This window comes from Solea solea, chromosome 1, assembly GCF_958295425.1.
Source record: "Solea solea chromosome 1, fSolSol10.1, whole genome shotgun sequence".
NCBI classification, from domain to species: domain Eukaryota; kingdom Metazoa; phylum Chordata; class Actinopteri; order Pleuronectiformes; family Soleidae; genus Solea; species Solea solea.
This window is the reverse complement of record NC_081134.1, coordinates 18,734,698-18,761,159: the sequence shown is the minus strand read 5'-3', so window position 1 is coordinate 18,761,159 and position 26,462 is coordinate 18,734,698. Positions and strand designations below refer to the sequence as shown.

General features: G+C 42.1%; 1 protein-coding gene across 6 annotated transcripts in view; it reads left to right on the top strand.

Annotated features, from left to right (window-relative positions):
- Positions 1-26,413, top strand: part of astn1 (astrotactin 1) — a 384,487-nt gene extending 358,074 nt beyond the window's left edge. For all 6 annotated transcript variants that reach the window (XM_058632934.1, XM_058632930.1, XM_058632932.1 and 3 more), the window contains 4 exons: positions 10,125-10,260; positions 10,659-10,759; positions 11,758-11,941; positions 23,279-26,413. In XM_058632934.1, the coding sequence (XP_058488917.1) occupies positions 10,125-10,260; positions 10,659-10,759; positions 11,758-11,941; positions 23,279-23,516 (659 nt within the window). In that variant the 3' untranslated portion in view covers positions 23,517-26,413. The remainder of the gene's footprint in view (positions 1-10,124; positions 10,261-10,658; positions 10,760-11,757; positions 11,942-23,278) is intronic.
- The last annotated feature ends 49 nt before the right edge of the window (positions 26,414-26,462 follow it).

Sequence of the window (26,462 nt, the reverse complement as noted above, 5' to 3'; positions counted from 1 at the left end):
TACTTTCTGTACTTTATTAAAGCTGCTTAAAACTGTCAGTTATAAAAATGGCACTTTGTCTGATGCCCTCTGTTAAAAAGCTCATGCGCCTGTTAGGGCATCATCATCATCATCATCATCATCACGAGGAAACTAAATGTTCTTTATGTCAAAAGCTAAAATTCACTGGCAAATCAGTTTCGTCTGGCATTGGGTTTTGGAATTAATGAAGAAAACACTTCTGATTTATACCCAGCTGTACTCGCTGCCCATTCTTTATAAGGGTGTGTTGTTCCTTTTGTAAATACCACATACAACCTCCTCTGTTGCCCTTTGCAGTAAAAAAAAAGAAAAAAAAAACCCATACAGTACGTGCAAATGAACAGCAGAGAGCGCTGTGCTCGTGCGTTGTGACACATGAGGCCTTTACCTTCAGTGTTGCTTACCATTGAACATGAATGGCGTCAAGTAGAATGAGCCCCAAACGGCAGAGTTAAGTCCAGTCTTGTTCACCATGACAGCTTAAGCTCGCAACCAGCTCTGAACCTTAGCGCGCATCCAGCTGTGTGAGTGTTATTGTTTATTGTTGTCAGTGCTCTAACGCAAACCAGGTGTTTCAGTGGTGAGGGAAAAATGCCGAGCTACTGTGCACTCGTCCTTGTTGCCGCAGATTCAGAAACACGCTTTCTCAGAGGAAATGAGCGAAGTAGGGGGAAATTCTGGGTTTCCACTAAGAACCAAAGAAAAATACACATGAATGTACACGAGCTAGAAAGTTAAAGTAATGTTTATTCAGCCAAGATTGGATTTCATACATTATCTAAACAGCAATGATATAAAATAATGGGAAAAGGACCTGAAAGTTTGCGCATTGAGCTGTGACATTGATGTAGCTGTCAGGATGGCACTTTTCTTGTCAATTCTGTCACCACTTTGGACCAGAATGCAATAAAAAAATGTAAATAACTGACATTATGCAGAGCTGAAAGAGCACATGGTGAATTAATTGCAGTTATTTTGGTGATTTCCTTGCGTCACATGAACCCTATTTATTTGTCAAATAAGTTTTATTTTTGTTGGTGTTCATTTGCAACAGCATGCTGGTGTGCTAAACGCTTGGCCTTGGCAGACATCGCAGGCATGTTATTGAGTGTTCAGCAGTGCACGTGCACACGCTTCGACTGAGACGATTCTCATTCTCTTTCACTGTAGCAGTGTAACAACCACAGGTCCTATCTCATGAACCGAGCTCTCGGACAAAGCTGATTTCCCTGTTTACGATGGTCTCGTTGGACAAAGTACTCTCAACAACGGTGGAACTCTGTGCTCATACTCCGGCTCTGCTAACCTCTGATAGCTTGATGTCACTCACACACACACACACACACGTGTGAGTCCAGAGAACCGTGGAGAGCTCGGTGCCTTCAAATGCTGTTTTTCAGACGAGCCCCTTTAAAAGTCACATTCATGATATTGTGCTGTTTTCGTGATGTTTCGATGATGCAACCCCATGGAAGTTCTGTTCTGTTGAATGTTGTGTTAGTGCCCTATAATTGTAGACAAATACAATTTGGGAGCTGTTTAATTTGTTCCTCTAAATGTTTACCAGTTTCTACACTGCAACTCCAGAAAACCAAAACGCTTCTATTGGTGTTGATTGAAAAGCTTTCTCTCTGAGGAAGTCTGGTCCAAGAAGATCTGGACTTAAGTTGCCGTCCTTCTACTACGAGGTCTTTTGGTGCTGAAATAAAAGCAGTTCTTGGTGTTCTTATACTACCTTTCTACCAGCAGAAACCCAGTGACAACAGTTCACAGGGACACTGTGGTCCTCAATGGCCCTTTTTTTGCAACCTCGGGTCAAAAGTTTAGGGAAACTGCTTGAAACTCGTTGACACACTTTAGGGAGTCCACGTCAACACGCACACGAAGGAAATTGAACACATCGGTGTGACGCATTTGCAGAAAATGCGTGAGCCGAACAGCTGAAGGACAACCTGAGCCTTCCAGAAGCACTTAAAAATCGGATCACTGTGAATAGCTCTGTTGATAGGGGAATGATAGATAAAGAGTGAAAATTGGAAATGTTGACAGAAGAACAAAATCTCAACTCGCCCCTTAATTCACAGATCTAGCGTTGATATGCATACGTGCTATTATTTTTTCACGTGTACATTTTAATAACGAGGCATGCAGCCGCTCGGACGTCACTGCGCTTTATGGACTGCCGTATCCCACGTTGTCCAGGGTACTTTATTCTTGTACTGACGTATTTGGATATATTTACAGTTGGCGCGCTAAGCTCTCCTGTGGCAACTGCTAATAATTTGGTCGTGCTCGCGTCGATCATATTATAAAACAATTTCTCGCCTCCGAGAAGGTGTAATGTGCTGTGATTTATGCTGTCGTGACGCAAACGGCAGCTTAGCAGCACGCATAGCAAACACAAATTTTGGGGGGGGGAGCCGTTGCTTTCACGCAAGGCCGTTTTCTTTTAAATGATACCTCTGGGCTATCCCACCCTCGTCTTTAATACTCGCCGTGCTTATCTTTCACCTTTTGTTCCTTCTGTTCAGCAAATACTCGCTCGTAGCCAATGGCGACACTGCTTGTCAGAGATTGAAAACAACCCTCCATGTGTGGCCAGTCATCAGGATCTGGCAGTGGTTATGACCAGCGTTGAAGTGCCAAGACACAACAGTGAAGGTTTTGTCAGTGATCTGCTGTTGTTGTGTTGCTGCTCTCTTTGCCTTTTTATTCAATGGGAAGGTAGACAACCAATACCAGATGTTATTCGTTCAAGGCTTTGCTGCCAAGTGTGTGTTGTGTGTGTGTGTGTGTGTTTCCTTGTACGTGTGTCCTTGTGAGGACCAAAAGAACTTGTAAACCACAGGAAGTGGGAACATTTTGTGAAAGTTGGGACAATTTGGCTGGACCTCGCCGTTCTGTCACACCTTACAAAAGCTGTTTATGAATTAAGAATTGGTTTAAGGATTACAGTTGTGATGGTTAAGTTAAAGGTAAGGGGCTGGGGAGTGCGTTACGTCAATGGATGTACAAGAATGTGTGTGTAAACTTGTGTTTTTTTGCCTCTTTAGGACCTTTTCTGGCATAAACCAGTCGTCCTCATTTTTTTAAGTTTAGGGCGAAGATCTGATTTGTGGTTAGGTTAAAGTTTTGGTTAGGCATTAACTAGTTAAGATTAAGGTTATGGTTAGGGGTGAAGACTTAGCTCTGATTTCTTTCAGTCGTCACAACTTAACGGGTATTTTTGAGAGTTACGGTGGGGAATAAGGGTAAGGATTAATGTTTAAATTTGCGGTAAGACTATACTGTGTAAACTCAATATGTGTGTGCTTCATGTTACACCTTAAACCTTCCCTTTTGTTCTCTTTCTCCCTCTCGTTTTACTTCTTTTGTTCTCCTCCCCACTCTCAGTTCATCAAGTTCATGATATACTGTGTGCCTCTCAGAGTCTGACGTCTGTTTTAGTGCATGGACAATCATCTCATCACAAAGAAAAGAAAAATAATAATAATAACATGGCTGTTGTTTTCATTTGGTGAACGTAATATTATTGGATTGTAAAATTACAACTGGGTTGCCATATGGGTATGGCTTCATTAGGCTTGATTAATTGTAGTTGTATTCAACTTAAGTGTCATCTACAGAGCCATAAGACGGACTTGTAAAATGTAATTGAAAACATAATAGCGTAAAGAAAAGTATAATAAGACGTTGCATGACAAACAAGCCACACAAGTCCTAAGCATGTAGGAAAAACATGGATATGTAAGACTATGATAAGTAATAGAAAATAAATAAGATTTAACAAGAAAAGAAAAATAAAAGGGTTTTGTTTTCCTCCATTTGGCTGTGTGGATAAAAACCTTTGCCAGGAGTATATCGGGTTGTTTAATATCAAGTCACTGTTAATGGCATTTATATTAAATCAAATGCAATGTTTTTTCTTGTGAGAGGAGTAGACAGTAGGATTTTGGTCGACGGCCAGTCTTGCAAACTCTCCCAAAATGTTGCAGAGTATAAACAGTGCAAAAACAGATGATGTGTAGTTTCAATTTCAGGATCACAGAAGCAGCAGCAGTTATTGTGATTAAACCTCAGTCCTTGCCGTTTAGAGGACGGCTAAATATTCTCAGATTGGACTTTATGACAGGTGTAATACTATTATCATGTTGATATATGGATTTAAAACTGGTGTGAACAGTCTTTTTAATTTTCAGTTTTCTGAACGTTCTTCTTAAGGAGAGAGAGGGAGAATGGGGTTTGTGTTTTTCATCTTGTTCTCTGACTTTTGTCCTTTCTGGGGCTTCTTTGTTTTTACAGAATTTTGAAGATGAGCCACATAAATGACATCATTTTTGAAAGAAAAGCATCTTGCAAATTGTGCTCATTTGCTTAATTAGAAAAGATTTAGTAGGAAAACTGAGAGCTAAAAAATCCTCAATACATAACTCTCCGTTATATCAAATTTTATTAAATTACATTTTTCTTGTGAACGGAACAATTATCTATAAATTATGGCAGCTTTATAGGCAATATTTAAAAAAAGTTTCTGCTTGAAATCAATATTATCTCAATTACAGTCTCATACCATGCATACTCATGAGGGCTTTTATGTTATTTTGGAACGTAAAGCATCGGCCATATGCACAGTATGTTTAGCTTCATTTCATGTGACTATGGAAAGTCCAAACCCCAAAGAGTCAAAACATTATCATGCTGAAAACACCTGTCCTTTCTATTAAGAAGCCGAGGACAACAGCACGAGATTGGTTGGAAGGGTCTGCACACGATCACACACACACACACACACACAGGCACACAAAGGGTCCAGGCCTGCACAACTGAACTGACAGCAGCAGGCAATACTTCAAAAGGTGAGACATCCCATAACTCACATCAGTCTCCTGGCAATCCTTGATTTTTCCAACCAATCATACTTTAAGAATGCTGAGGGTAAACAACTCCAGCTGAATGACAAAGTCCTCAGAACGGGATCTCCTCAGTCTGTTTGTGGTGTGTGTTGTGTTATCTTATCTTCTCCACATGGGACTTGATGTCACTTTCATTGGCTTGAATGTATCTAAAACCGTTATCTTTATAAAGAAAGTCAATTTGATCTTGCCTGTTGTTTTATTTGTAACACTCAACTCAGATTGCCAGAAAAATCGGATTTTTTTTTTTTGTATCTGCATAACAAAATATCTGATTCAAAATGTAGTTTGAAGGTGGTTTAAAGCAAGATTTCTACAAACTGAACATTCAAATCTTTTGCACAGCGGAGAGCTCCCATCACTGGCAGTGAAAATCTCATTGAATGGGAGGGATTTTTCTTTTTTTATTGACCCTGCTCTGTTCTAAATAGTTTTACTGGATGTGCTCCATTTGTCCTGCGTCGCACCACAAACATGGCCGTATATTTAAAAAAAAGTCAAACTCTGCCAGCTCTGAAATCAGAATGTATTAAAATGGCCACAAAAATAACTCTTCTTCCATTTCCCACTTGATTTATAATATCAGTAAACATTTTCCTAGGGAGTTAATGGTTTCACTTGCTCGTTTCGGGTCCTCTAAAATAGACTTTGTAAATTGACAAAGCACGACTCATATGAGTGGACACACCAGTGTGACTGACAGCCGGTATCAGTATTTACGCCCCTTATTTAAAATATGAAATCAACAATATTCTATTTCCATTTCATGCGTTTTGACTTCCACATTCAGAGTATGTCCTGTCACTTCCCAACAGAACCGTTCAAGGTCCTTTAAGTATAATTTCAGGTCAGGCCAACTGGCCAGTGCTGAGGGAATAAAATGCAGACTGGTGGATGGTGGAAAGTGCAGCCTATTACAACCAACTGAAAAAAAACAACTGAGAAAATATATTTCAGTTTATTTTCTGAGTGACACCAAATGTGCTCATTTATCTTGCCAACACTTTAGTTGTCACTTCCAGGATGTCATGAATCAAACCTTCTTTTTCTTTTCTTTTTATCATTTTTCTGCAAAAACGTCATTCAGCTACTGCTTTGCCACAGTAAAAATGCTGAGCACTGTACACTATACACATTTTGACTGATAATTGTTTTATAAGCAGCGCTATGATGAGAGATGACTTTTGTGACTCCCTGTAAATCAAGGATATCCTCGCTCTGTTGGAGTTGGAGCGTTCCTCACAAGGTTTATGAAGCTATCCAGTGGACGTGGAATCATAATAAATCTGCACGGGCAGAGATTCACACCGACAAATAGTTAGGACTCAAGCCCACGGATGAAATAATTGTGTGATAAGAAGACATAAAGATGAAAAATAAACATCAGAATGCTTCACTTTTATCGGACTGACGGCACCAAGCCAAATCAGCAAACGGCAAAGCTACACTTCTAGAGTCGGTTTAACTTTATTCGCTGTCCGTCAGCAATCTGCACATTAAAGTAAACACTCAAACAGTTTTTTGTTTTTTTATATGAACTTTATTATTTCCATGGTGTTGAGTCATGTCCATAAATGCCATGGCAGGACACCGCGTTCAGTGTTGAATATTTCTTTTGACCGAGATATTTGTTTGTGTCGAGTATCTGTTCTCCTGTCCAGCAGGCCACCCATCGCAGGACTGTGCATAGCGGGGGGGGGGGCTCCTCAAACCAGGCCGTGTTACTGCACTTCTGCTGCTTTAGGTTGTTTACAGAGGGAGATTGGCAGGAAAGGTTGGACTGAATGGCAGCACTTGAACCCACAAAGGAAGAAAGGATCGGAAGAAAGAAATCATTTTACGCGTCTTAGTCCACCACAGACCAAGGTGATCCAAAGGTACATGGTTGTTTTCATGTCTTTCAGACGTCTACATCTCCACCAGTGCTGCGTTTTAATGGGCTGACGCCTTTGTGTTTGAGCAAAGTCCTGTTAAAGAGTTCATGAACAGCCGGCGTCAAGCCAGTTTCCTCCTCCTCCTCCTCCTCCTCCTCCTCCTCCTCCTCCTCCACAACTTTGCACCATGTGAGAAAGGCGGTTTGGGAGTGAGAGCAGACAATACCGGATGTGAATGTGTGAGAATGGATCATCCGTCTGTACTTGGCTAACAATTTTCTAATCACAGTCCGTTTGACACTGCCAAAGGCAAAATATGTGCCTTGACACCAGTGATTGAGGTGGGGCCAAATGTGCAATATGGTGCAATGGAGCAATATAATGTTTTTGCTGGGTGAGTTTTCTTAAAGAGAGTTCCTGTTTATCACAACTTAACGGACTCGCCTTTAATTTTTTGGCAGGTGTGCTCAGAAAACACATCAATGTCGCTAAAATGAAGTCTGAAAGGGCAAGAAATATGAGCAGTCAGGATGTAACAAGCCAACAGTTTATCCTGAGTATATAAACCCGGTTACTTGGAGGTAAAAAAATGACCAAGAGTGCACCTTAGTGCATAGATCAAAGTAAAAATGGAAGTTTCACGCTCCGACTGTGAGGATTAAAGCAATCGTTGATTTTTACAACAACAGTTCGCGTTGTAATCCTGTCTCGTATTTTTTATGCTCCAAATAATGTTCGACTAAGCTCAGTATTTATTTACAACCTGTCTGACAGTCCATTTTTCCAAAACTACAACATTAAGACCCAAGTTTTATTACACACCGATGTTTCTTTCATGTTTAAGAACGCTGTCTTTTCCTTTCCTGTCCGTTCTTTCACTGATTATTAGACAATTATACGTTGAGGTAGGTAGGTAAGGTAGGTAGCTAGGTAGCTAGGTAACTAGGTAGGTAGGTACAACAGGTTGCACAGTGCCATATCAATGCAGAGCACAAGTGGTCAGAAATGATGCTGTCCAAGCTGTGGTGGACATTTTCAAGTCAATAAGCAACACCGAAAAGCTTTTCATCCTAAAGAGGAAATTGTTTAAGCGCTTTTCTGTCCTGTGTTGTTCTTGCGCTCTGCTGTAGCTGTAAAAGAAAACAAACAGCTCCCATGCTGTTTTCTTCCACTGTATTCCCCAGCCAGGAAAAGATTGAATTTGTGCCACTGATGGCTAAAAATGAGCAAAACTCGAGCCCTATAGTCCCATCCACACTGTTTTCATTAAAGTCTTTTTTTTTGCTGTAGTTAGCCTCACCGTGGCCTGAATTATGAGATGGTTGCGGTAAACGTAGTTGATGCGTTTATGAATTTGAAGTGAATGTGCATCGTTGAAATGCTTGACAGACGGTAAATGATTTGAAGTTTGTCACAGGGCAACGGCAAAGAACATCAACCAACCTCTGACGCGAAAAACAAATTGCACTCGCTCTGCAGCCAGTAAAGCAACCGGCACGTCCTTCCTGCTCTTGCATAAAGGCAAATGACTTTGCTCACCAGCAGGAGGTAGAAGTGTGTATTTGTCACTGAAAAAGGGGGAAAGTGGATGATAGTTTTGGCAGCATTCGTTTATCTCGTCACACTGATGAGACAGTTTGACTTTATTTCCGTCCAAACATCAACAATCAAATGAAGAAGATATGGATGATGTGATGTGCGCTAGCCTTTTGCTGCTTCATCTTTTCCACGTCTCTTTTTGTCTTGTAATTTGCTGGAGCTATGTCTCTCTCAACGGGTGGAATCGCCTATAAAGCCATGGGCCAGGCTCGCTCCTATCAACTCCAACCATACACTGTGTCTAAAAAGTGGACCTAGTCTGTGTCAGGTGAAGCTAATCAGGAAGTAATGATTAGCCACCAGGGGGCAACTCAGTTTGAATGGGTCTATGGGAACATAGCTTCCACTTCAGTAAATGTTTTTTCTGAGGAGTTAATGGTCTAGTTTCAACTCATCTTTGACAGAACATGATGCCAATTTTGGAAATGATGTGTTTCATCGCAAGGAAAATAGATGATGAAGCATGGCACGTGTGATTGACAGCAGGTGTCGTCCAGTTGCAGGTCAAATTGTGAATCTTGAGGCTTTTGTAGGTGACGTCACGACTGGTCGTCACTCGACTCCAACGAGGGCCAACACTGCCAGTGCCGCACTGACAAGGACAGCCATGACTGCCCGATGACTGACCGTTGTGGCGGTGTATGCAGGGATTTCGACCTCAACCTGCTCAGATACTCAACATAGTGAGCTTTGAAACGGAGTGTTTTTTCCAGCAAAAACCTGCAAACACTGTCTCCTTTTTATACGCCTCCTCACACACGAAACGGATATTCCAACCCGATTTGCAATTAATATTTTAAGTGCAAAGCCTCACAATGTCACTTTTCATTTACATCTCCAACACTGTTTATATCTTTCACTGGTACGTCAGTCTTGTCCCTGAGCAAACACTCGCTCTGACAGCTGCTATTTCATCCTCCCTGCTACTCGGCCCGCAGTTTAGCAACTGACGACACGAGCGAGGGGAGACGTAGACGGCCACCTCAGAGCAGCCATCACTCTCACATGCTGATATTTACACGCACACAGAGGTGAGGCTCTTGTGGAAGAAAGGCGCAGGTGATCACCGCGGGGCATCCATCACTTCACACACACACATGGAGTGTAAATACACACGGACAGGCGCCGCTTGTGCGGAAGAGGGTCACAGATGACCACCTCAGAGCACGCATCACTTCGTGCAACCCTTGCACACACACACACAGTCTTGACTTTTCCGAGGAGAGGGTTTTTCCTCTCTTCGCAGCGAATAACACTCACCCCGGTGGCCAAATGCCCTCTTGACGTGCGCAGTGCCAGCTGGGAAAACATTGCTAACTGCATGTGTCACCACCAGCATGAGTAGCAGGAAGGGGAGTCCCTAAGCAGAGAGGAGGTCACAGGGTTCCTTCCCTTTCACGTAAGAGGCTTGAATAAATCGATGGGCAAATCCAGAGCGTGGAAAGATGTAGGCCTCAAAAAAAAATCACATTTTTAAACGTATACCTCATTCCCACTGGTCCAAATTTTTATTGTACTTAATCACAGGTTTAAATGTTGCATTTTAATCAATGTCTGTTTTCTGTATCTAATCATTTTTATTAATAAAATCTCTTTGTCACACACTCATAGTATCTATCTACAAGACTTTCCGTCTTCATCATCATTAGAACGCTGTGTTCATCTATGGAAATCCTTGGCTGATTTGTGTCCCTCTCTCTCTCTCTCTCTCTCGCAGAAACCCTTTTGAGCTTCGTGGATGACATCCTGTCAGGAGCCAGGTCTCCATGTGTGATGTTGGGCGACATCCCCAACCTCCTGTCCACTTCTGTCAGCATGATCATTCGCTGCCTGGAGCCTGACACCACATACATGTAAGTTGTCTGTGCTTCTCCATCTTATCTTATCTCATAAAAACACGGATCTGTCATTACGTTTTGAGTGAACCTCTGTCTCCATAGTGATGCTAAAATCTCTCTGACCTCTGCTCCTGTGTGAGCGGCAGCTTCATGCTTTGCTGCAGGTGACTGCAAGTTGCATTTTGGCCACTAGGTGGCGATATCCATTCAGTGAAATGACAGCTGATTAGTTCTGTGAAGATTTGCTCTGTACTCCACTGAGGGGAGACTTTTTAATTGGATCAACAGCAGCGGAAGCAGCAAACATCTGACGTCTGCTGTTGCTGATAAATAAAAAGAAACATTCATCTTCAACTTCTCTGCTGAAGATACAGATGACCCTGTTGTGTGTGTGTGTGTGTGTGTGTGTGCAGGTTCCGGCTGTGGGCAGTAGACAACACAGGACGCCGTTCCAGTCCAAGTGAGGTCACCATCAAAACTCCATGTCCCACTGTGGACGACGTCAAAGCACAAGGTGAGGAAGGAGAGCCAGAGAGAGACAGAGAGAGAGAGAGAGAGAGGGAGAGAGAGAGGGAAAATAGAATTAGAAGTATGGGCAGCTCTTTGCCAAGAGGAATATAAAGTAAAATGACCATATTATGGTCTGTGTCATGTTTTTTTATTATGTTTATATGCTTGACTTGACTAATTTGTGAGTTCACATACAGTGGTGTCATGACATTTTCGTCTATCAGTGGCTACCATACACTTTTTTTTATTTTTTTATTCACATATCTGTGACCTTTTGGGCTGCAAAAGACTGATGGAAGTGATTAATATTTTAACTCTGGGTATTTTTGGTGTGTTTTTTGGGGGGTTTTCTGGGACTAGCGACTGAGGGAGGTGTCCACCATAGCGGGTAACTGGCTGTTGGTTCGCGTTGTGGTTGACAAGGTGGGGTTAGATGTCACTGTGACAAGGGAATAACTCAGTTGAGCTGTCAGTCACATCTGCTCCTCCTCGTTCTTTTCTTCACGGGTATGAAGTGTGTGTGTGTTCATGTTCAGGGACAAGAGCCTTGGCTATGACTCTTCCAGGTCATTCTGCCTACTGCAGCTTTAAGTGCCCTTCAACCTCCCAAAATGTAAAAACAAAAAAATCACACTGATTAACAGTAAGTGTGTGTGTAATGACAGTATTGTCCCAAACTAACAGGCCTGGGAAACACAGAATGCCATCAGGAAAGCAGCTTTATTTGTCAGCAGAAACAAAGGAAACAGTTCCCACCCAAGGGAAACGCACATCGAACCCTAACAGGTTGTTTTTTTTCCAAAATAGCAGCAAAGTCGCTCACTGTCCAGACACTTCCGTTACATCTTCTTCATTTGTCCTCCCCGGAGGATTGTTTAGTGTCAAGTAGCACCAGCACACCCGTTTGGTAAACACAAGTGAGCCGTTTGTGTGTCGTTCGCAGCTCCTGTGTGAAGTAAGTGATCTCACGCTCAAAGTTGCTGTTCGTTTTTACCATTCCAGAAATAGCCGACAAGATCTATAACCTGTTCAACGGCTACACCAGTGGGAAGGAGCAACAGACGGCCTACAACACTCTGATGGACCTGGGTGCCCCGACGCTGCACCGCGTGCTCTACCACTACAACCAGCGCTACGAGAGCTTCGGAGAGTTTACCTGGAGGTGTGAGGACGAGCTGGGACCCAGGTACCGTTGTAGTTTAAATACTTGAGCAAGTTATTGAAGCAAAGCTAACAGCAGAAGGCATTTTTAGTGCATGGATGTTGATTGTATGCCTTTGTTTCGCCAAAAAAGCAACATGACTGAAACTAAATGTCCAATAATTGATATTCAGGTTGTATTTCAGTAATGCTCGCATTCCTGACGCGTAACCTCAGAAATTCCTTCAAGCGAAATTTATCAAACATTACACAACATTTTTATTGGTCTGCCCTGAGTTATACTTTCATATAACACAAAGACAAAACGTGTCCGTGTGTGTGTGTGCCATCAATCAGCTGCTCAGTCTGAACTGGTGCAATTGACATTGATGACCCCAAACCATAGTGGCACAGCTGGGCTGCGAGATTAAAGAGAAGTGGCGACTCGACAAGAGTCTGGGACGGATCACACTTTGCTGTGAACAAAATGTTCGAGTGTAATTTCAGCAGACGGTTCATTCAAAAAGAAGAAAGAAAAAAAAAACAGTCCCCAGCAATTTCAAATATCTTGGAAAAGCCGGGAAAAACTGATTTAGCTTTGTGCAGTCCATAAAAATAAACATATGGCAAATTTGGATTGGACTAAATGTACAGCTATGCTCCATCAGTGACTACTTTACCCCCTACTGCCTGTGACAAAACTCTTCCAATCCTAACAATGATTTATAGACGGCACTCATCGTCCAACTGCTTGTGGAAGACTTACTACATACCATTAAGTGTGTCTTTCGATTCATAACTCCTTATATCATTAAAGCTGCCTCTTGAGGACACCAACATTGATCTGGCTAGCAAGTGAGATTTGTGTATCCAAAGCAAAACCAGGTTTTTTTTTTCAATGAAAATCTATACTTGTGACCCATTTTTGAAGATTTATGTCTTGAGTAAGACTGGGTGGCCTGAGGGGGGGGCCGCAGTCTGAAAAGTACTGAAAGATGGACTGTTGGATGTTGTTTCACTAACGAAAATATAGAATATCACCCCGCATTTTTCTTTACTACTGTGTAAAATAACACGGCACCACCTGTGCAAGAATGCAGCGTCGTCCAGGCAACAGAGTTCCACTGCAGTTTTACAACCTGACAACATATTTATGATGAACACCGTCCCTCTTTATGTGAGTGTTGCTGAAGGGCAACACGTTGCCTCCGCTGTGTTCGACCCAGCATCAACAGCAAAACAAATCAGCGTCATCTTGCCGTTCACTTCATAATGAGGGCATTAGCTGAATGTCTGAAGGCATATCATTTAAATGCTCGGTTGAGATTAGGGCTTGTATTATAATGGGGGGGGGGGGGGGGGGGGGGGGGGGTGTAGAGCTCTGAGAGAGAAGGAAATGGCCTTCTCTCTGTGAGAAGGACATTTCAAGTAGATGTCCTTACATCTCAGTAAACTCTGGAAAGATAACAATTTGTATTACTTCACCTTGCACAGTGGCTCAGCTCTTTCACCCTTCACCCTTCCTCTGTGCTACAGCAGAGGAAGTCAATCACAAACACATCATCCTTCCACCTTTTGAGACAACCATGGCAAACAAACCTAAATTAATTTGGAAATGTGTTTGAGGATCCCTGATACAAGACATATTTACTTTCCTTTTAGCTCTGTTTTGGTCCCCACCTGCCCTGAAGGGATTATCTGGGCCTTCAGTTGTTTTTGCCTGCTTTCTGTATTTGGCTGCTCTTTGGTCCTCACAGTGATACACACAACACTTGAAAGAGGGTAGCATTTCTTTTTTTCTCTCTCCAAACAGAACCAAAACAAAGGTAATTCAGCCTAACCACGGGATTTCTTTCACACATTTCTCAAAACATTTGTTCCAAATCGCCTTTATTGTTTTGCTAAATGGCTCACGCAGCCAAATCCCCACGGTGTGGGCCCACACAAAGCCCAGTTGTGTCCAAGTCTTGTTTAGATTCTCAAAGGTGGGCAGATGTTCTGCTCCCAGCTTCTAAAGTGCTGTCTTTGATTGTTAGCAGTTGTTTGTGTGAGTTAGGAGTTGCAGAGGAAATCAATTTAAATGGACTAAGACACAGAATGAGCTTCACCTCTATGACATCAATGGGGCCATTTAGCAACGCGCAGCCAGGGAGGCCCCCGGTTTTGTTTTCTCTCAAACTCAGGACAGGTTCCCATAATGTAAAAGTGTAGCCTAATGTTTTATAAATAGAGCCATGTGTCTGATATAAAATATTCTTATAAACGGCGGTCTGTGGCGCACGCTTTCACTTGTGCAGGTGATACTGATTATCCAAGGCTCCCTTAATTCTCAGTGTTTCTCACTCCGTCTGTGGCTTCCCCCTCCACCTTAATTTTAAAAGGTTGCTTTTAATAAGGCCCGTGTTGGAAAGAGTTGATGTAATTGAGGGAGTTGCTTCTGAAGTGTTCCATTAAAATACACTTAGATTAACAGCCCCCCCTCCCCCTCCCAATTTAGTCAAAGGGAAGGGTGATTAACGTTAATAAAGGCACCTCGGAATTGGAAAAGCACAAGTGAAGTGCGTTCAAGGTGAGGCCTAGCAACGGGGGAAGGAAGTATAAACATGGTTTGTTTGGCTCAGTCCTCAAGTGAACATTAGTCTTTCCTATGTATCTGGTTGGTGTGAGGAACCAGAGTTGTGTGCTGTCTATTGTTACCAAGGGAGTGGATGGAGCGGAGAGGCTAATGGCCTCACAGCTCCACCGCTGTGAGTCTGTGAGCGTGCCCAACAATGTTCCCACAGCGTCAGACGGCTTGTTTTCTCTGACGTTGTCTGACCACCGGGGGAAAACAAATGCAGCAGATACAGTAAAGGGTTGAGCCAATGCCAGGACAGAGTACCATTGATATCATTTTTGAGCAAAAACAATGGCAATGCAGCGTTTCTGACTGATCCAAATATCCAGTATTGACGTTGGCCTGGTACCGAAAAGGCCTCCAAGCCAACAGTTTGTTGGTGTAAAATATCACAGCATTGGTGGCCTGATGAACAGCAGGCATGAGCCGAGGTTCTACTGTTTATTTGACCCAAGTAATCCTTTGCAGTTGGAGAATTTCACTGTTGAAACACTTTTGTTTTCGCTGTGTTGGTTGCCGTGATTAGTCATTGTCAACGCGCGCTTGTTTTGTTTCGGCATTTCGGCGTTTCTCAGAAATCATGAAACCCACAGAGAGTTTGCACTGCAGCTATGGCATCATTTTTTTTGGACACCTTGGTCTCTTATCCGATCATGTCTTCAATCAGGTTTCGATTAAGTCTGATTTGTTAAGTGCATTTTCTCTGTGGGATTTTTGGAAAAATCCCAATCCTTCTTGTGCTTTTTTGGTAGTTTTGGCTGATCTAGGTCTAGATTTTTAGTGCTTGTCTATCTGACATAAACAAGCACCAAACCCATACTGCAGGTTCAAATAATCTAAAAAAAAAACTAACATGTTCTATCGGATAGTGACTCTGACTTGGCAACCAGAATGCTGGGTTACAGTCAGATTTACTGTGGTGGGTCAGATTAAAGCTGCAGGAGACAGCATCACTAAAAAAAATAGTTCGATTGTTGAGTCTCATCCTCAGTTTTATTAAATGCTAATGTTTGACATGTACATGTGCAATAAAATAATCAATGTGGGGCACCCTCGCTGTGATTGGTCAAAGTCTTCCCCCCAGATTTCCTCAAGGCCGTAAACAGAGACCAAAGTCTGCTCAGATGTCTATAGTTCTCTCTTAAATCATCTGATTTACATCATGCTGAAATGTTATGGCGTTATTGAAAAATATTTTTGCCTCCCCTCGCTTTTAAAAAGAGACAAAAAAATGACAGAAAGTCCTCTCTAACTCAGCCTTGGCACAAAGTGTGTGTGGTTTGGTTTTGTCGAGAATTTTCTGACTGAAATACCATTTGTCACTTTTGATTTAAGTCTGTTTGTCTGTGTGTATGTGTGTGTGTGTGTGCGTGCTCGAGCGAGTGTGTCTGTCTGTGGCAGCCTCTGAGGACATGTTTTGATACAAACCTATTTTGTGAGGAGCATTTTGACCTTGTGGGGATATTTTGGCGGGTCCTCGTGACTTTCAATGGCTTTTTGAGGATTAAGATTTGTCCTCAGGCTGAGGGTAACTTGATATATGATGTCAGTAAATAATTTCCTGAGGTATTAATGGACTAAATCAGTACTTTCAGGTCTACTTCAATACAGCATGATGTTCATTTTTATAAAGTATGCTCCCATTTTAGAGTCAAATGATGATGATAATGATGGATATTTCCAAATATGGAAACACCAGGCTTGAAATATTGGGTTTATTGGTGGGTGCGTGGGTTGGCACTCCGGTATTTATCACCTCTCTGATGCTTTACATTTACGTCTTTGGCATCACAGGCATGTTGACATGTTTTGGGGGTTAATGGAGAGGTTATTTTTAAGCCACTCGTGCTGTTATTGCAGGTTCATCGCAATTGTTAAGCTTAATGTGATGAAACATTAATATATACTGCGATATTTAACATTTATGCCTTAAAATGTTGTGTATTTTGATGAGTAGTGAACTTATACTTTGAACACTCTTTAAATTCATAGTAATCCATATTTCTATTCAAAGTAATGGACCGTCTCATTATATTGGTCACTTTTTATTGATGTAGTCCGTTTTACAGTCTCTCTGCTATAATATCCAGGGCAAACCTTGAATTAAATATTTTACTGTGTGTGTTTTGTTCACGTGTTTGCTGTGTATTCTGCCACCAAAGCTCTCCCGATAAAGCTCAAGTGAACCAAACAAGACAAGAAGATGACAGTTCCCATGATTCCATGCTGCTTCCCAACGTATCAAACAAGGTTTTTTGCTATTGTTCTGATTCAGAGCGGCAGCATTTACTTACTGTGCAGTGTTCATTTCACTCTCTCCTTTTTGTTTCCATGTTATTTAGTGTGTTTTTTTTACTCTTAAATCATCATTTTTTTGGCTCCTACAGAGAGAATATACAAAACAAATCCGATCTATGGCACCACTGACACAAACACACACGTCACTACATTATCCACTTACAGCCTCACACAGTTCCATCTCCTTGAATCAGCTCGGCTTCTCATAACGAGGAGAAATCCCACTTTTTTCTGCCACAGACAATGAAAAACCTAAGAAAATGTGATTTTCATTAACCAGTCAAAACACAGATAAGAAGAAGTCTCCACAGGCTCCGGGCTGAATATAAACCCATGTCTGCCCCAAAGAAGCAGGAGACAAGCGACCGGACTGAATGTGGCTTTGTTTTTCTTGCAGCAGCAGAAATTCAGATCTGCTGTTTTTAGAAACGTATCGAATCTCACTGACGAGACCGGTTGGCAGCCGCATTGTTGTTTCCTGTTTCATTCCACCGTTGCGTGATGCATTTTAAGTCAAACCGCGAACTCACAGTGAGGTCGCCGCGCCGAGGTTTGACCAAAGGGGCCCCGGGTCTTGTCATCGCCCTCATTGTGTAAGGCCCGCTGTACGTTTGTTTTCACAAAAACATTAGACATATTGGCTGGGCTGAAAGGAAAATCCTCCAAGCCTGGACGTTGCAGTCCTGACCGTGTCCTTGCTGCCCTTTGATGAACTGAAAACCATTTGATTCCTTTGTCTCCACATGACGGTATCTCTCATCAGACGAGAGCTTGTGATAATATTTGTAGTCATGGTTGGAATTTTCTCTCAGTCACAATCACCGCAGACTGTTTACCTTTCCACTGCGACTATTTATAGTCGAAAAGAAGACGAAAATACACACAGGTTGTTTTTCAAAAATTCAGTGATTTATCGGTGTCCGTTATGCTAAATAGTTTGACCTACAGTACATACAGAATTTCCAGTAAAAAGCTCCCATTATTAGCAACCCTAATACATTGTGTTGATTGCTTAATTATTTAAACAACCTCATCTGCCCGCACTTGGAGATGGTGCTGTTTTGACTGCTCACTTCAAATTGGAAAAAGTCATAACAACACTGAGCTAAAGATAAACGATAAAGTCTAAAAGTAGATTCTTCGCGTTTTTACTGGAAACGTTCAAATTTAGAAAATGACTGGCATGGATCACGTTGACCTATTTTGGTCTTTCTCCAGCTTCAGTTTATAATATCATGAACACACTGAAATGAAAGTACAAACACACAAATGTACAAGATAACAAAGGAAGTATGGAATGGGGATGGCAGACACAATGTGTTCTGTACATGTGTTCTTGTATTGGAGGAAAATAGATTTTGAATTCTATGTGCCAAAGACAGAAAAGGCTATTCAGACTAGGTGTGATGGAATGGGGGAGCATCAATGTTCATGCCATGGGTGATTTGCATATAAGGTACCATTGATGCAGAGGCTTTGACTGGAATTTTGGGGAGACGCACGATTGCACCAATATGATGCCTGGCATCATTCTGCTGGTGTAACGACAGAGTTGCTTCATAGACTTCGTACCTGGTACCTGGTGTTATTCGTTTAAGCGAGCTGAGCCGATACTAAAATGTGTGACGTCAGCAGACTGTCGGCCACTGATTGGTCAGAGAGTGTCGTCACTGGAAGAGTGATGAGCGCGACGTCACGACACAAGAATCAAAGCGAACAATGCCGTACTGTCGATCAGTTAAAAAAATCCTTACCAATCCTGAAAACGTGCATTAATCGCCAACTTTTAGCAAAGCAAATGCCTAAAATCTCACTATTTAACAGAGGAGTCTATTGTATTTAGTGACAGCACTGCTTACAGCCAGCGATCGTGAGCCGAATCACAACATGTTCAGTCGTATTTCAGTTCAGTTCAGAGTCTGTGCTCATGCAGGAAGTATTGAACGATTCTTTGAACAAATTTACTGATTCTAATGATTCAGTTACACCGTAAACAACTGCTTTGCCCGTCACTGGTTTGTGTGTTTATGTCGCGCATAAAAACGACGTCACAGCAGTTTCGATGTCCCATCGAGTCAAGTAGTGCTACAATCAGACAATGAGGACCATGGACTGTTGAGCAGCTTTCAACAAAAATGTGTAATAGAAAGAAAAGGTGATGTTGATGTGACCCAATGGTTAACTTTCTTCTCTTCCAACATTTGAGACTGTGTTGCAGGCATTTAGTGTGTTCATGACTAACAAATAGAATACAGTTCTTTTGTGTGTGTGTGTACTGTATCCACACACAAATACCTTCTTTTCATCCCGTTGTATCATGGAGACAGTTTTCTTCTCCGACACACGGACATGTTGGTTTATGATGACAACCGTTGCTGCTTGGAACCAGAGAAATGATCCGCCGCTTTCCTGACAAATGGAGGAATCGCAGACCACTTTTTTTATTTAATATTATTTCATTCAAAGCAAACAAATTTTAGCAGATTTCCTGAAAAAAAACCACTGAAATCCTGAGGAGGTTTCAGAAGAATGATCTGAATGACAGTGTGGCAGAGCGAGCGCTACCAGTCTCGACTCTGTCCAAGAGGACTGACGTGGTTACGGCTGTTCCGAAGCTGAAAGCAACACGGAGGCTGTTTAAGTTGTTATCTTATTGTCAACATGCTTTGCAAGAAGGGGATGTCGTCCTGCTGAGCGTCCGTGTGTACATATGAGCCTCAAAGTACACTCGGATTCCAATAATAATCTGGCTACACATGCAAAGCACTCATTAGCATTAGCCAGGCAACTGCGTAGAGGACGATGCTTCTCGTGTGTTTCTATATGTACAAATGGTTTGCAAATTAGCGAGGAATGCCAACGAAAACACGGGGCTACGCTTAAATGTTTTGCCGATTTTTGACAGGCACCAGAATAACACGCACGCGTACCAGGAAGTATGGCAATGTGCTGTGCTGTGTTTACGGAACAGCAGTTGATTTGGAGGACGTGTAAGACGGGAGGTGAAATAGTGCAGAGGAATCCACAGGGTCTGTATTTGCACAGGGCATCAATCAGTGCCAAGTGTAAGCTGAAAACACAACAAAACTCAAAGATTATCAACAAAATCAAGGAGGGAAAACGGGGGCTTGTGGGTTATCATACGGACGAGAGCTTGACAGGAGGATATTACCTTGCCACAGTGGCTGGAACACACAAGTTAAAAATAAACAAAGCTGGGTTCAAGCAGAACTCGTAATTATGACATGTTTCACGTACGGGACATTCTGAACGTGAGAGGTTTCCAGAACAAATTCAACTCAGCAGGTAGTGTTCAAAATGGACTTGATTTGAGAACATGGAAAACAAATCGGTTCAAAAACTTGAGTCCAGCAGTTCCAAACGAATCCAAAGCAACACAGAGACTGACTCTACACAGAGGGAGGGAGACGTTAGTACTCTTATAGATACTGCATTTACATAGCTGATATTGTTTCCTCTGACGTGTAGTGGTTAGTACACTTTGTACCTTTGCAGCATCCCCGTTCGGACCCTGTGTGTGCATGGGTTTTCTCCGGTTTCCTCCCACGGTCCAAAAACATGCAATATGGGGATTAGGTAAATTGGTCAATCTAAAAATCTAAATTGACCATAGGTGTGAATGTGAGAGTGAATGGTTGTTTGTCTCTATGTGTGTGTGTGGCCCTGCGATGGACTGGCAAACTGTCCAGGGTGTGACCCCGCCTATCGCCCTATGTCAGCTGAGATTGGCACAGCCACCCCAGAGACCCTCCGGTGTACGATAAAGCAGTAGATAATTGATGGATGGACCAGAGAAATTAACACATGACAAGACTATGATATGATACTAGAGAGAGAGGTTACCAATGGTTATCTACCACTCAGTTTTTTTACCTGTTGAGGAGCAAATTAGCCACATCTGCAACTAATTTCAAATTTACAGTCACATCTCCTCTGGTCGAGACGTTTTTAAGAGGGGTAGTGAGGCTTTCTTTGTTCAGTAACAAGCTGCATTTGACTAACTCGTCTGGCATCCCAGGTGTGGAAATGCTACAGAAACAGGCCAAATTACAAACTCAAAGCTTAAACAGTTTGCAGTTCGTACATAAACATTTTAATTTCTTTTTCGCACAACTGTTGGCCATTTTTGTTGTTGATGAATTTGTTTGTGATTTACATTGCATTATTGAAAAGTTACACACTACAGCTTTAAAATCAGAATAAACTGGCTTAAACCAGTGTTTCAATTTAACGTTTTCTTAACCCCTAACAACACATCATGGTCATATCATGACTTATTACAGCACATTTCTTTAGGCATAAACATTTGTGGTATACTTCGGTTTCACCTGGAAGTCTTCAGACGCAAACACGTAGCTGACATTTTCACTTCCATTACTTTTATGTTTTGTGTTTCTTTGTTTCGTCATCATTTCATTTCATCCGGATTGTCTTCAGCTCCCCGGCATCGTCTCCCTTTTCATGGTCATCTTTGTTTTCCTGTCATTTTCACCCTCCCGTCATCCTCATCATCATCATCATCATCATCATCATCATCGTCACTACACCTGCATCAGATTGGCCTCATGACAACCAGGTGAGAAACTGCGATCGATTCACACGACGTGTTTTATGTCGCCTCCACATTTTCCGCACCGAAGTGTTTGTCTGAGTTATGGGTTTGATCAAACGTCCATAAATCCTTCATCGCCTCTCGCTGGTGCACGGTGACCGTGTGGCCTGGGTGCTTCGATGTGTCATCAGTTCATCAGTGTGATGTGCTGTGGCTCTGCTGCGTCCAGCAGACGTGTGGATTGGCAGCGCGGGGGTACGCCGCGCTGTAAAAGTGCTGCTTTGGCCGCAGGACGAGGAGAAAACGGGTGTGGAATGAATGAAATCTTCCCCCCGCTGCCTTTTTTTGTCTGACTTCAGACGAAAAAGCTTGACAAGGTTTCACTTTGAGGGCCAAACAGGCTGCATAAGGCTTAATGGTTATTTATTGCACTCGATGTTCCTATGAGATATATTTATGTGAAGTCTGTGCATCATGTTACTAATGGAGATGATTTTTCAGCTGGCCTGGTTTGGCCCGAGGACCAGTTCAAGCATTTCACGGTCTCTCCTCTACCTCCAGCTGTCCCTTAGCCTGTTTTCCTCCTCCAGGACAAGCCCTTTATATTTGCCACAGCCATTCACTTTTCTTTTCTTTTTTTTATACATTCATTCATTCATTTTTTCCACTGTTTTTACTTTCATCATTCCTGCCCGGACCTCCAGCGGCCTTTGTGTGCTTTGGGCTGAAGCAGGAATGTGTCAGTAACGGTACACCTTACTCCGCGAGCTTCCTTCAGACAGGAAGCACTGGTGGACGTGGTTGGTTTTAGGTTCTGTCATGCGGTGATGTCATTCTAAAACAACAGGGTGATTTATGGACTGCCGACGGTCTAGTATATCTGACGGCCGATGTGCCTCGACACTGAGATTCCATCTTTCTCCAGGCGCTTGGCACCGAGCTATTCCCACACTCCACTGCATTTCCTGGTTGCTGACTGGCTGCCGGACTTATGTGAGGGATGTTTGGCTTGGGAGAGGAAGGCTTTTTAGCTTCGAGCAGGAGTTTGTACATAGCATTCTCATACATAAAAGCGCTGCAGTGGAAATCCAGGTGTCGAGGGTGTGTTTGGTGCAGAGAGGAGCACGATTTATAGCCGTCACCTCGTCAGAGCGGGTCAACGGCACGGAGCACGGGCTCCTCGGCTGTTTCAAGTTCCGTTTGTGCGACAAATGCGACACATTTCAATCTACTTAGACTTAAACCCCATTCAGACATGGTACTAACATCCGTCCTCAGCGACACCAAAGTCTGAACCCTTCCAATCCGTCCCGATTGTGTCCTCAGATCTGATCACAAAAACCACATTCGTAGGTAGTTTAGAGGACACATTAGAGACCGAGGTCCTCTGATCTGCTGCAGTTTCACTGTTTATTTTTTCACCTAATCACTTATCATGTTAATATATTTGCATCACCATATGATTTCTGTTTTTTTAATGGTTAAAACGTTTCTCTGTGTGAGTAGAGCTTTGGTTCACTCATCTCATCTCTCTGTGTCACACACACACACACACACATGTCGACAGAGATGTCAGATTTGAAAAATGTGTGGTCACAGGAGACGGATCTACTTGATTTAAGGCCGTCCACATGTGATCAGATCACTGAGGGCGGATGTTGCTACAGGACGGGGTCATCAGGTGTGGAGACACTTTCAGGACAGATCTGGGTGCTGAAAACTCAGGATCAGAGTCTGAACAGGGCCAGGATCTGCCTGTGTCTCCATCTGAGCAGTGATTTTATCCAGATTCCTTTCAAATTTACTACCAATTCGTGATGGAAGTCCTCTGTTTTTGTGTGTGGATTATATTAAACAGAGCACCCTTTAATCCCACGTGTCGTCTGCTCCAACAGGAAGGCGAGCCTCATCCTCTCCCAGTTGGACGAGCTCTCGCCGTGGTGCAAGGGTCTCCTGCAGGAGCCCAAGATCGGCCTCCGCCGGATGTCCCTCAAATTCCTGTCCTGCCGCTACACCGACACGAAGGTCTTCGGGCTGAACTGGTCAAACATGGGTCAGGACGTGCACAAGGCCTGCGACGAGCAGACGCTCACCGTCATGTACAATGACTACGGCGAGCCCAAGGAGCTCTGAAGGTACTCCGAGGTTTCCACTTAGCTTGGACGTGTGCGAGGGGAATCTGAGAGAGAGAGATCTGTGGAATCTGACAAAGAATCACACACACACACAAAGACATGGTGTCATTCGTGAACAATAAACATGATTGGAAAAGCAGGTGAGAATATTTAGCATCAAATCTCAAAGAAAGATTGCACATCCTGCAGGGGCTTCACAATAAAAGCCTTGCTGTCTTACTCTTTGATCATTGTTATTAGTTTGTAGCGAGAAAAGGGAAGGATTAGCATTAAATATGTGGAGCAGAAATCCAATTATATCAGAGAGAGAGAGAGAGATTTCATGTCTTTTATTAATAAAATAAGCAAATTAATTTCTGTTAATTCACATAGAAAAAGAACAACTAATTAAATATTTTCTGTGCCGTTTGCTTCACTTTGTTTCTTTGTCGGATGAAACGATCTCCATCTTGGAACCTTTGACACAAAGGGACAGCACATTTAGTTTCTTTATTTACTCTCCTGATATTAAAGGATTGAATCCAATCTTTTGTTCATAAAAGGCATCTTTTGATGTAGTGATAGTGACTTTCTAAGCATCTCACATCCGTCCACCACCACCACCTGTAGAGGCTTTGTTTCTTTAAAGGTGAAATATAGAGCAGGCTTTAGCCAAACTTTACAGATAGAAGTCATCGTAACTTCAGTGTCTCCACTGCATTTCAACCACTGCTAAAGATCTTAGTGATTCAGAGCGTCTGGTCGCCTTTGTATGCTTTTTAACAATAACTGCAACATACTGGGTAAATGAACTCAAGAGCTCGTTCCCACACAACTTTACTGCATTCTCTATTACGTTTCATCAGGAATATAAAACAAATGGTGTTTCTGCGTTTTGAGGTCATTTAACGTTATTGGAATCTTCTCCCAGGTAAATTTTAGGCACGTAAAGCACCAGTTATGGTTTTTCCCCATAATATCAACATCTTCTGTATAGAAACACCCCAGCATGTCATTTAAGAAGGTAACAACAGACGACGGCGATGTTTGGTGTCAAATTGATCTTATGCCTGTCCCGTGGGAGACCAAAGACACAAAGAAACAACTTTGTCGCCATCACGCTTGGCGTTCAGTCAAACGGTTTCAGGGAGGAGATTCCAGGGATTTGGGATCCCACAGAATCCCGCGTGATTTAACGTGACTTCAGAATATAAACAGACATGTTTAAAAGCTAAACTCTTGTCCTACACACCTGTAGACGTGTGAAATATTCACTTCTTTTGGTTTGTTTCTGAGTCGTTCTGATCTTTAAGTCTCACAAAGACACCGACGTCTCTTCACCAAATACTTAGCACGTATATTTGAGAATGCAGTTTACGGTTGTGTGGGAACATAAACAAGGCTAAACGTTGTTTTGTGCTTCTGTGTGCAGTTATTTAGACATTTAACAAATGTCCCGCCTCAGCCTGGTGATCTATAACTAACTGTTTTTTTTTTGTTTTTTTTTAATGTTCTTTTTGTCTCAAATGCCAACACAAAGAAACATGCTACACATAAATAATTCAACTCCAGTATTTGACATTATTCTTTGCTTTTAAAGACAAAGGTGAGGTAGCATGTGATAGGAAAGTTAAATATATGTAGATAACAGAGGATGGGGTTATTTTTACCTTGTGCGTCGCATTAACGTGCATTTTTAGTCATATAACCAGCTGAATGTAGTACTGATAATATGGATTTGTAAAGGGAGGCTGTAAATAAGGGAGTGTTCGATAATAACAGGCGTCACAGCTGCTTTTGTTTTATGTTAAACTGCCAGTATTTCCTCTTTTTTTCCCCACATCATAACTAAATTAACTGATGATTAAATGTGACAAATTCTGTATTCAGTCTGCAAATTAAGTGTCTTTAATATTTTGTCATTATATCTATGTTTAAACGTCATTTAACTGTATTTATTTTGACTTTCGCACCGTTTATTGTGAGTAAATTGACTTATTCAATTCGTCGTGTTATTCTACGTTGTTAAATTGACTGTGCCGTGGCCACATTGGAGATTGTTGGTGATTTTGTTTTTGTTTTTACATGCATATATACATATATATATGTATACAGTGCATTTTAACAAATCTCATAATGTGAATACTAAAACGAGCGCTTGTAGATTTTTTGTATAGGCAGCAGAGTATTTCATAAATGCATCGTCGCATTATTCTAGCACAGTACTGTGTTTTGAAGCAGGTGTTTTCTATGCACCTGTTGTATATACGTGTACAACAGGTGATGTTTTACAACAGTTACTGTACGTGTGCTTTTAGTAGATATAAAATGTTATTGTACTGTAATCTCTCCTGTGTATCTTAGCGTCCACAATCCCGAGGGAGGAGAACATTAAAGGTCCAGTATGTGGGATTGAGTCGCGGTCTATCGCATCTATTCACCTGAAAATGAAAAGTTACGTTGTACTGTCGCTCAAACACTGGCTCTTAGAAAGTACTTAGTAGTTTGTGTTTTTATGACACCTTAAGGCAGAGGTTTCAAACTCACGGCACATGGGCCACATGCGGCCCCCCCAGTCGATTTCATGCGGCCCGCCTCTTAAATGTGTGTCTGTTGATATTTAAAGATTCATTTTGCAGCATAAATGTGTTTTTTTATTTATGAACTATATGTAGAAAACCAACACTTTTACTGTGAAATGATAATATAATCATTTGAGTGTGAGACCCCTGCCTTAAGGCCACTGTACAGTAGTTTCTCCTGAAGACTTTCTAGATACTGATGAATCCGGCTCACTGGTCCTTTAAAAACTGAACTGAACATTTGTCATGACGTGGGACGACAAAGTATTAATTTCATCACACCCGCGTGGAGTCGAACGGGGGAAAGTAATTGTTTGATGAGATTAGAAACATTATAACCTGAACAAACGAAAAGTGTAAAACCCGACCCTCTACTATCTCTG